This window comes from Lynx rufus, unplaced genomic scaffold (genome assembly GCF_022079265.1).
Source record: "Lynx rufus isolate CCGP_SWC_20201006 ecotype Redwood Valley unplaced genomic scaffold, mLynRuf1.p SCAF_3, whole genome shotgun sequence".
Taxonomy (NCBI): domain Eukaryota; kingdom Metazoa; phylum Chordata; class Mammalia; order Carnivora; family Felidae; genus Lynx; species Lynx rufus.
In genome coordinates, this window is record NW_025814845.1 from 50,052,467 (window position 1) to 50,065,170 (window position 12,704).

Consider the following 12,704-nt stretch of genomic DNA (forward strand, 5'->3'; position numbering starts at 1 on the left):
ATGAAATTACTAAATGAATAAACTGCCACCAACAAATAAAACTTGTTAAATCTTGAAACAAAGAAAATTCTGAAGGAAATGTGTGTATATATATATATATATATATATATTTCATCATTCCATTGCTGCCTTAGTATCAAAATGTCTACAGCTGAACCACAAGGGAAATGGTTACAAAGGATTAACACTTAGGGGTAATGCTTAGTGCTATGTGCCTGGATTTAACAACATTAACAGAAGCCTGCACAGTTAAATCCTTCTACATCCTGCTGAAAATGTGCCCTTCGGTGTCAACTTTGCTTGACAAGGTATTTTCTGGGACTCAGAAAGGTGAAATTTCTTACAGGGGTGCAAGATTAATGGCTAGAAGAACTGCATTGTCACAGATATCACAAAGTGTTTTCAAAAAGCCAAAGGGGATTTAATCTTATAGACATTTCCCGTTAGTGAATAAAGAGATTTAGTAGCTTTTGGACATATGAGAGGAAGAAAGACACAAGCTTGTGTTCAATTTCGTTTTACTGCTTCCCTATTTCTCCTATTCCTATTACACTCTGGAACACTCGTTCCTGTATGTTGCTAAAATTAAAACACTATTAAAAATGCAAGCAGAATGGTAACGCACGCATGTGCAAGCATCACACACGAAACTCCAACTTAAATTGATTCCTGGGTATATAGCAAATGATACAGTATATACACATTTATTACCTAATAGTTTCTAGAAGAGCAACTGAACATAAATTTTATAACACAGAAAAATAAATATACACCCTGTATTGTACTTGTCCTTGATCAAGCAACATATTTATACACTAGTTTCTATAACTTAACGCTGTGTAACAGCATTTTAAAATTACAAAAGAAGGTATCTATTAGGAAATTATCTAACCATATTGCTCTTCAATACACTTATGTAGACAATTCAGACTTGAAGTAAACTTCAGGAAATTGCAGCTTTTGTTAGCCCACAAATGGCTATAAACTTTTCCTTTCAAGTAGATTCTTGGAAGTTTTGAAAGGGGCTGCCTTAATTCAGTCTGTAAAGGTGCTCTATATAGTTATATTTTCATTTATAAAATTTTGTAGAAGTAGTGGAAAGGATTTTCTTGTTGCAACATAAGATCATGTTTAACCTCATGTTTTTATTCTATGCGGGTTATACTTGCTTCATGAAAAACGAAGACACTGAGAGGAAGATAAGGAGATTTTAGTAAAACACTGATTACAAATTCTGTGGCTTGAACCAAGGCTCTCCTAAGGTTTAGAAATCACTGAGTTTTCCCTTTTCCCCCTTTTTTTTTGTTAAAATAAATCTCAGGGCTTGTTTACAAAGTGCAGAATCATTCACTTGACGAAGTGACATGAAAAGGAAGTTACAGTGGCACCATCCCATTTACCAGCTGCACCTTCATTTCTTGAAGGCTGTTCATGATCTTCTTCTGGTGACCGACAAGAGTCACTCCAAGCCGTCTCAAATCCCTGTATGAAGAAAGCACACATTGGATGTATGTATTGATTCAATTGGTAGCACACCTCAATACTTTCACGCTGGCAAAGATACAAACATTTTGCAGAAGCTAATTAGATTACAATCCTATATGAGACATCGATATGATACAATCCGATATGAGACATATCGGGTCCAATTTTCAAAGGCAGGCTTCAAAATTGTACCTTGAAAATCTGTTTGCAGTCAAAGAAATATTTAATATAAGGACTGATATAAGATATAATTGCCCCCCCACCTCATCTTTTGGACATCATTATTTTGGTGGCACAGATTAGTGGAAAAATAAATTTGCACGTTAACCAATAACATATTTAAATTAAAGGTACAATTTCATTGAATAATTTTGAAAATGTGGACCTACAACAGGAACAAGAACTTTTTTGTTTTGCTAGAAGAAATAGGCATAAAATATACTTTAAAATTTTTACAGTTAAGCAGTCAAAGATCATACTCTTCAAATGACTCAGTCAGTACAATCATTTTATGTAACAGATTATCTTTATGGGATAATGATCACTACATTGCTATCAGAACACTTCCAAATATGTAACACCTTGGATTGCGAGCAACTTGTTCTGCGAGTGTTTTGCAAGACGAGCAAATATTTCTAATAAATTTTAATTGGATAAAGGAGCAATGTTTTGCAATGCCAGTAGTACATGATACCAAATGTCACATGATCACAACTGAGCCAATGCTTCTTGAAATTCACTTTAATATACAAGTGCTTTGGATTACAAGCATGTTTGTAGAATGAATTATGCTCGCAAACCAAGGTTTTACTGGTATTTTATTTTTTATTTGAAACCCAAAATACCAGAGTTTTCCTCCTTTACCAAATAATATCTAGGCTCTCTTGGCATTTAGAGCATTCTGAAGATTACACACTATCAGAAAGTCTTTTCAACCAAGATATATTTTTACTGTTTCCTTTAAACAAGCTTATTCAAAAGAAAATTATAAATGTTTAGATTTCTAAATTAATAGTGTATTATGGAGTTCAAGGTCAGGGCCCATGGTTCCTAATTGTTATTTCATAGGAAATTCAGAAATTCTATTCCCTTGAGGTACATATTTGGCAAATAAAATTATTCAGGTATGTTTGGCAAATAACAACATTAATTATAGGAAAAAAATAAAAATTTAAGATTTTTAGGTGACCAAACTGTTTGCCATGTTATATTTCTTCAGATAATTACCTTATTGAACACATTATGGTAAAAGAATATTTGTGCATTCAGTAAATGTATTAACTTCAGATTATCTTAGACTTCCTTAGAATTGAAGACAATGACATTAGAATCATTATATGTAAAATTGGATAGCTTTAGAAACAAGTAAATCTCTTAATTATCAGAGGATAGAAATTTTAGAAATGGGTATTTAGGCTCTACCTATATTAGTATTGGAAATAATTGCTTATTTAAATAATATCTTAGGTTTCTTTGCCCCTTTATGTTTCATTGGTTTTTTATGAGAGTTTCAGGAAATGGAAAGTAGCTAAAAAAAGAAGCAATTGATACTTATGGTGGCAACATAGTTCTTTCTCTCTTAGAATTGAACATGAGAAAATATTAAAACTATAAGACATCAGTGTAAAAATATATTTATATTATATTATATTATATTTTATATTATATATTTATTTATAACGGTAGCCATGGAAGATAATCAGCAAAAAGAAAAAGAAAACAGTAAAAATTCACTTTGAAACAAAATCACTATTGTTGGTTATGAAATAGACTATAAAATAGTGAGTTACTGACTAGCATGGGAATAAATTTCTCTTTTCAACTACATCAGAACTTCTTAGCTTTTCCCCTGTTAACATTATGGGATAGATAAGTCTTTGTTTTAAGGGCCATCCTGTGCATTATAGAATATCTAGCATCATCTCTGGCCTCTATCCACCAAATACCAGAAGCATTGCACTACTGTTGACCCTTTGTGGTTACAAGACAAAACTCCTGCCATATGTCCCCTGAATAGCAAAATCTTCCCTAGTTGACAACTATTACACTAATATAAAAATAATAAGTGACAATTAAGATGTCCTCTTCCTACATGCTGGAAAAATACATAACTCTATAATAGATTTCTGTTAATCTTTCATGGATGAGAAAATGAAGTTTACAGAATTTAAATCACTTGAGTAGATGACACAGCTAGTGGGTGTCAGGGCTAGTACTAAAACCAGGAACCTGATACCAAAGTCCATACTCTTTAAAAATTTCTCATTACTCTGAGATCTGATTTTGAAAAAAGTACTTTAAATTACAATAATTTCCTCATGAGGAAATGAGAACTCTGTAGCTATAACATCAAATATCCAAAATTCTAAAGAAAGACAATATTTAATGAGGGAAGCTGAACACATACTTCTTTGAGGCTACGGTAACTCAATCTATACCTCATGGCAATTTCAGTTATGAGCTAATCTATACTTCATGGCAATTTCATTTTACTTCATGGCCGGTCACTAGCATAATTTGGACCTACGTCAGGTGAAAGGGATGAAAATTTCTTAACCTGAAAATAATCATTCTCTGCTAGAGAATTTAAATAATTAGTAATTGAAATGGAGTTTTAAAACATATGTTTTATCATATGCCTTATAAACTCACAGGTGATTCTGACAAATACCCATTTGAAAGTACTGATGCTATAGATACATACTTAGACTGCACAATTCATATGGCTAAACCAATTATTAGGAATGAGCTTTTGAAAATAATCATCACAACTTATTCTGAAAGACCTGAAAAAGAAATTATAGGCTTCCCACTGAAACAGCCTGGATTTTGAATATATAATATCGAAATCTTAATTTAAAGTGTGTGTGTGTGTGTGTGTGTGTGTGTGATGTGCATACATGCGCCCCACATTCCAAACTTGGTTGTTTCACTGATATCAAATCACTGGTTTGACTTATTTTTATTTCCCTTTCTTAATTATGTAGTAGCTATATTATACGTAAGTATAACTTCATTCTCTGAAAATAACTTGACCGCAAGAAAGACTGTGTTTTTGAAATTTAAAATTTTTATGACATCTATATCCTGCTAAAGAACACATGTTTTGAGGAATTGTATTTGAGTAATAAATGCTGTTATAGAGCTTGTGTTCATAGGCAAATACAATCTTTCTTCAAATTTCATACATCTAGATTTTGAGTTAAATTTGTGTAAATTTTTCCAGTGTGTTAAATATAAGATTTCTTTCAAGGTCACCTTATAATATGATTATCCCCTAAGATGCATACAGAAGGTCAGACCACTGAAATTCTCTCTTCCTCCCTCCCACCTCCTCCTTTCCATGGAAGAAATGGAATTATAAAAACACGACACGGCATTTTAAACATTGCCATAAATTATGTGTGTCTTTAATGGAATGCTGATGTTTTAAAAATCTGACTTGTCATTTCAAAAGCTGTCAAATTAATGTGCAGAGATTTAGAAAATCGCATGAGTATAATGCATGCAATGTCCATATACCTTTATGCAGTGTGATTTTCAGTGAAAAGGTGAGAGAGAAATAAGATCATTTATGCAAGTTAAAGTTGTTCTCGGCAGCAAAGTAGTTCCTTCAAAACTTGTATTTAATATTCTTCTAATTATATTACAAATGACAAAATAGCATTAGAAAAATGTTTTCAGTAAAGGTTTATTCCAATATTGCTAAGTGCATTAATGTATTTTAAGTAGTTTTGCTTCATACTTTCATGACTTCTAAGCATTCCTATTTTACTCTTGTACTGCCAAGTACATATTGAATGGTCAATTTAGCAGTAACAATGTGAGAGAAATTTGTTAAAAATTAAAGTATTTAACATTCGATAATGAAGTTGCTGCTCTACTTACAGTGTTTGCTGAAAAGTTTTTTGAAAATGATGCAAGATATGCTATTTTACTCATCTCATTTTTCTATATAGGAAATTTTACCCAAGGTAAAGTTATAAATGTGTCTCTTTTATAAATATTACACTAAATGTATCATGATCATGTGTAATCTTAAGTAATACCCAAAGCCAATTCTAATGATGATAAACTATGATTCAGCATAGGCTTATGAATTTAAACATGATAAGAGGAGTATTGTTACATAAAAAATAACTTGGCTTTTGTCAACAAAGCAATATCAGTTTTAGAAAAGCTGCAAATATAATGAACTGGCATTGATGGAATTACATTTCAGCATATTTTCAAATGTTACTCTATAATATTAAACAATGGAAAACACTGATATTATGATACTAAAATGGCAGAATGAGAAACATAGAATAACAAGAGGTGTCTAGTTGATATTGGAACAACTCTTGATTATTCAGGATTTAGTTCACCCATCTGTGGATTAGTCATTCCCTCACTACTCCTCCCTTCTGCTTTACACACCTGTTAGCCATATCACTGGTATTTACCCCAGCAACACTGGCTGGATAGGAGAAGGGAGAAGAGAGATTAACAAATATTCACTAAATTTCAGTGTTTATTCTTGTTGTCATAATTTGATCATGCCATTAATGGTATGCTTGAAATTTTTTGGTTCATTTCTAGAGTCCTGATAATCATTTATATATCTACTATACAAGATAAATACATTTATATTTGGCAAAGATTAACCATGTTTGGTCATGATTTTCAGTGAGTGAGACATAGTGATGGTTGGACAAGAAACTTTAGCTTAATTATGTAGAATGAAGAGGAAAATAAGTACTCCCATGTGTATTTTAGGTGTGTAATACATTATTCATAATGTCTTTATTGATAAGATAAAAACTCTGCTTGAATTGGTGTGCATAAATTTTGGCCCTAGATTTGTGAAACTTCCATTTTAGTAGTTGAAGGCCCCATTTGAATAAATGATACTAACATAAACCTCTTCAGTTTACACACAATTGGCATAATATTTAAATTCACTGGATTTTGTTCGTCTTCTGAATAATCAAAAGTTGACAGTGCTGGTCTGACAAGAAGTTTTAAAAAGCAGCGGTAATACTGTCCTTAATACAGGTTTTTGGATTCAATTTGCAACTCACCTCAAGCTTAACAATTCCCCCTGTCAACCACAATTCACTGCATTTACACACCATAGTACAGATTGCATCATTACTGCCACAACAATTGTTCTGTGTATTGTACACAGAATAGCAAAGTTTAGGCACAGAGATGGCAGACAGAAACATCTAAAGTTGAAAACCACATTGCCGAACACATTTTAACTCTAAGATTGTTAACCTGTTCATTTTCTTTCCACATTAAGCCATATATGTATGTTACTGGCAAGAAATAAACAAACAAAAGAAAGAGTAAGAAGAAAGAACGAAAGAACGAAAGAAAGAAAGAAAGAAAGAGAAAAAGAAAGAAAGAAAGAAAGAAAGAAAGAAAGAAGAAGGAAATCGCAAACAAAATTAAACCTTTATGATGGAAAATTTTTATCAAAGTCAGCAGTTCTGAAAAATTGTAATATTTTCTCTCCCTTTTTTTGAACCCAATATAAGAACAAATTTGATGGCATAAACTCTAACATATTTTTCTAATTTAATTATATGGAAATTTGATCTTTTGCTTTATATTAATTGATCTTAACTGCACTCCCCCAAGTATTTATTACAGGTATACTTCCAGTTCTCAATTTCTATTATTCCTTGGCAATAATGTGGACGATAATATTTATTATATTATTATAGCATATGCAACCTCCATAAAATTAGTATTTAAATATTGGGTAAAGGCCATGTGTAAAAAATCATTATCTTAAGTGTTTAAGAGCTTGTCTTTGTCTTTGCTGATATCCCAGCTCCTTTGCCGTGTGCCTTTAATAATTATTTTGGTGAAAGGCGAGCAAAATGCACAGATAGTCTTTTTTGTATATTCCTGACCAAACAAGTAACTGATGACTCACTGTTTTGTGAGTTATTTAAATAACATTTTGATAAATGTGTTCTTGCCAAACAGGAAGAATGTGGTCAAAACCACAATAAACAAGAGGACATATATTTAAAGGTCTGGTACTCCAAGGAATCAGCTTCAATGGATTTGAGGTTTGCTGGCTCAGTTCATGGTAAAGAATATGTTTATTGGCCCAGGAGTCTGAAGCAACTGATACATGGAGACAAACATCTCTGAACAAGAAGATTTTAGCACAGTTTCCAAATTTCACTTTACACTTCTGGTTAAGGTAAATGAACCAAAAGACAAAATATCAGAAAAGAGGCAATATAGCCAGAGGCAACAAGATAGCAGAGTAATGGAGACAAAGAGAAGAAACTGAACCAAGTAGAGAAAAATTGATCAGATAAAAACTACCAGAGAATAGAAAAAGGTTGGAGAACCATAATTAGAAGAGAGAAGAAGACTTTAAGTCTTTAAACAAAACATACAAAATGAGAGTTTGGGGATAGAGGAGCTGACAATAAAGATGAGCGAAAATAATTAAAATCAATAAATGAAATGCTAAAATACAATGCTAAGATATTCAACATATTTCTAGTATTTGGGGGCCCCAAAGAGATAAAGTAAAACAGAGGTAGTTAATGCAAAACCATTATTTGTGATTAAAATTATTCTGTGAAGGGAGGAGCAAAAAGATAGTGGAGGTATATATATACATATATACATATATACATATATATATATATACACACACACATAGGTATATGTGCTATTTTAATAAAAAAAGAGACATCATTTAATGCAAATAATTTTATTATATATTTACAAGTAATCTGACATTGGGTAGAAGAAATACCTACAGTATCATTTTAATATAAAATGACAAATGACTTTAATAAATTAAAATGACCATTTTTACTGAAAAATTAAATAGCAATCATGTAAAAATAGTTTTAAATTATCAACAAAATTTTGTTTACTATTTTAAATATAGCACAAATGAGTTCTTTGAGTGTTGAAAGAAATAATGGGCAAAGCATACGTGTCATCAAATAGATACAATTTGGAGGCGATGGTGAAGATGACATTCAGCAACATAAGAGAGCATGCTGAGTAGTGATTTTAGGTCCAGCATTATAGGGATGAGGATAAGAAATGTTGAGAATGTGACATTATCTGGTGACAAATGATACCCTGTTACCTTTCGTGTGGACTGGCAGTGAGTTCAATGAGTCAAAGAATGCCAGAATAGAAATGGTGAGTGCTCAGTGTTAATATTATGTGAAATAATGGAATAAGGACTGTGGTTTAGTGCTTTAGAATGTTCTACCATGTTCTAATCCTTACAATAATATTTTAACCTTTGAATCTGTAGGTAATTTAAAGTAAGTTGTCATCATATTCATAGGTTAAAACATTATTCATGTTAATGTAAGCTAGATGGAACCACCATAACAACAGTTAATTTTCACAAATAACAAATATTAGGCTAAAATAATTACACATACAGAGTATATAATAAAATACAAACAACTTACAACCTTAAAGAATTTAATGCTTAACTCTAGTGATTTTTATTTAATAAGATTTGATAAATTTTATCTTAACCGTGCAAACAGAAAAGGGCACAATTGGTTCCACTGAGATTGTACCAAATAACAAATCAGAGGCAGAATCTAATATATCCTTGGATTACAAGAATATAAGGTGCACCACTTAGAGATTAAATGAGATTCCTGCCTGGGAAGCTTTGTTTAAGCTGTTGCTACCCGGGTATTCATCATAGCCCAAATTTAAGAATATGTTTTGCTGTTATGTAGGACTAGCCACACCAATTGTGCTTACAGTTTGTTTTGTAATTACATTCATATAACATAGGTTCCAGTATAAAAACTTCATCAAGAAAACATCGTTTCCACAACACAAAATACCAGTATTTTGCCAAGGAGCTGTTATTCCAATTATTCAAATATTCAAATGCTATTTGTTTGAAGCAAAGAAGCAAAGATACTGGCCACAAGTAGCATTAACCATGCAGTTGTTAACAATACAGGCTAAAAAAGAAGAGGCTTCTTTGAAAGCTGTCACACATGGGCAAAGGTTAACTGATTTCCCTTGACCTCATCCAGATTGGATTCCAAACAATTTTTCTCGCCCCAGCAATTATGTAAAAATTATCAGAAAAATTACTCACTCCAAGGTCACCTGAGCCACAGCGTCCATTGAACTGTATCCATTTTCCATGAAAATCTCTGTATACCGGCCCATTTTGATTGCTTCTAGCCATTCACCTACTGATCTGTAGGCCCCAGATCCCAGTGGGCCATGTTCTGCCAATAAATTAGATACCCTAAAACACAGAGCACACCAACATTAAAAGTAACATTTTCATGTCTCTTATTATAAATTGTAATATTGGCTCACTATCAAGGGATTTTTGGGTTTATGGAAGAAAATAATTTAAAATATAGAACACAAACTTAGTCTATTCAGATTTTTTTCTACTCATAGTCAATGAAAACTTATGATGGCTTAACAAGTAAATGTTCTGTAATATAAAACATTAGCTGAAAATTCCATTAGATGTATTTACTTCCTCCTATTGTATTTTGTTTATAAAAATAATACAGAAAATGCTGCCAAAATTAGATATGAGGGATAATTTGTGTCAGCCCAATTGTTCCTAGACATTGCTAGAGAAACTCATGCTCGTTTAAGCTAATTTCTCAGGAAGTCCAGAAGTTATTTATCCTGTATTTTACACTCTTACAAAAATGTGCTTGTTAACTTGGCCCAGGAGTAATAGAATTTTGAAAACAAAATGTAACCCCAAATACTTTAGAAAACTGAATGGGATTAACCAACCAGGAGATACTCTTAGCTGTACTAGACTATATTTTTTGTCCAGTAATAATAATGATACAATTATGAGAACCATTTCTGGAAATACATCCGAAGTAAATGACTAGGAAAAATGACAAAAAGTACTTGTACCATTTTTTACTAGTGGGAACGAATGCCAAAAACAATTTAAATGTCCATCAGGGGGATTTGCCTCAGTAAATTTCAACCATAAGATATAGGACAAATACATTTCTTTTGATTCATTGTCTCTGCACTTTCTCACACTCTGTTTACACTTCAACCTATTCCAGTATATTTCCTCCCAAACCAATTCTATAAAAATTTCTCTCACTGTGGTGAGCAATGATTTTTATTTTGCCGAAATCTATAAATATTTCCTATCTGCAAAATGATTGACTCCTCAGAAATTTTCAACATCCACCTCCACCACCTCTCTTTTGAATTCCTATATTGTCTCACAAAGTTTTGAATAATTCTCTCTTTCTTGGCTACCAGGACATTGAATTTCCCTTGGCATCTTTTAAACCTCCTTTGCTGATTACTCTTTTCCCTGGCTTTAAAATTTGGCTCTGTATCTTCTCAGCTCAGGCTAAAATTCCACTCTAGGTAATTTTACCCATTTTTATGCTTCAAGTGGCATCTATTTTTCTCCAATTTTTACCCCCAGCCCAAGTGTCTCATGTATTCCTGTAGCTACTTATACCTCCATATTTCTCATAGGAATATTGCCCCAACATGTCTGAAACCACACTTGTCATCTTTTTCACATCCAATTCCTCCTGCAGTCTTCCGCGTTCTAGAATATGATACAACAGTTCACTCCTTCCTTGTCCTCAGTCCCCTCACAATCAATCATTATGTGTACTATCCATTCTACTTCCAATATATCACATATCTGATCACTCCTCTATCTCACTTGTTGCCACTTTAGTCCAAGACATCATCATGGCATATCTGCTAACTACTCTAGCCTCTGAGTTATCCTCTAAATTCTATCCTCACTCTCTGCTGCACAGCCAAGGTTCTTTTCTAATGTTTTTTATTTTGTTCAATATCTTCCTCCTCCAATAGTGTGTTGTTCAATGCTGTATACTCAGCACCTATCCCACAGGATGACATGATGTGGACATGAACATGAATCTGAACATGAATATTGGCTGAATAAATGGGTATCTTGTGATTTGTAGCCTTTAAGTAATAGGAGTCAAAGATTTTATGAAGGTAGAAATACAGAAAAAATAGTTGGAGAGTAGGATCTTGAAGTTGACATTATGGAGGAGTTGCAATTTTTAGTAACAGCAAAATCTAGAACATGACGCTGAGAAGGAGAGTTCATGGTAGGCTAGAGACCAAAAATGAGAGATATTCAAACATCATCTAAATGGCTACTGAAATCACCAAGCTTTGTGACATGGGTGAGAATAAATACAGGTTAAGACAATGACCAGGAGCTAACATCTTCTAGAATTAGGATTTGTAGATGACCGAATAAAAACGGCTAGTAAGTGCTATAGTCTTCAGCCAAATCTGTTTAAATGAAACCTAGCAAGATGATTCTATATATTGCACACACACACAAAAAGAAAAAAAATTGGAGACTCTTAAACTGTTCTTAATCTATAATGATATCAATATAAACTAACACAATTTAGATCATCAAAATGTCTCTTTATGATTTCTTTTCTTTAGGTCCCTTTAGACAACATAATTCAAATAAGTAGATGAAAGAAATGCTTACATTTTTACATGACAATAAATAACTTAAAGGCAGATATTTCAGTAGCAACATAAGGAATATTCACTAAGAAGATAAATTCTCCAGTTGCTACTACAGAAAGTTAATGATGCTTGAACAGAAGTTGAAGTTTCATTCTTCATTTGTATTTAAAAATGACTTTTTGCCTAATAAACAAATGTTATGTCAGAATCATAGAACTTATGTAACTTTATCAACAGATTGTTCCTCATTTAGTTCATGCTAATAGGAGGCCAATTTGGTTACACTTTTTGTAAAAATAAAGATCTGACTCAAATATAGTGAAAATAACATTCTGGCAATTTTTCTTAAGTACAGAGTCAAACTGATTTATTTTTTGTGAGGATAATTCTGTAATTTATCACATCAAAGAGAAAAACATGTTTTACAAATATGTAACATTGTTTAAATATATTCATGTGCATTCAGAAAAATTGTTTTAAATATTCATTTGTGGGCGGCTGGTGGCTCAGTCGCATAAGCGTCTGACTCTTGGTTTGGGTTGAGGTCATGATCTCAGGGTTGGTAAGATTGAGCCCTGGGTCATCAGGCTCTTCACTAATAGCACAGAGTCTGCTAGGGATTCTCTCCCTCCTTCTCCCTCTCCCTCTCCTTCTCTCTCTCTCGCTCTCTCTCTCTCTACATAAATAAATAAACTTAAAAAATTAGAAGTAAAAAA

At 32.5% G+C, this 12,704-nt stretch overlaps 1 protein-coding gene across 4 annotated transcripts in view; it reads right to left on the reverse strand.

The window, feature by feature from the left end:
• Nucleotides 1–1,376: 1,376 nt before the first annotated feature.
• Nucleotides 1,377–12,704, reverse strand: part of EPHA5 (EPH receptor A5) — a 341,103-nt gene continuing 329,775 nt past the window's right edge. For all 4 annotated transcript variants that reach the window (XM_047091371.1, XM_047091369.1, XM_047091370.1 and 1 more), the window contains 2 exons: nucleotides 9,599–9,754; nucleotides 1,377–1,482 (listed from right to left, as the gene is read on the reverse strand). In XM_047091371.1, the coding sequence (XP_046947327.1) occupies nucleotides 1,377–1,482; nucleotides 9,599–9,754 (262 nt within the window). The remainder of the gene's footprint in view (nucleotides 1,483–9,598; nucleotides 9,755–12,704) is intronic.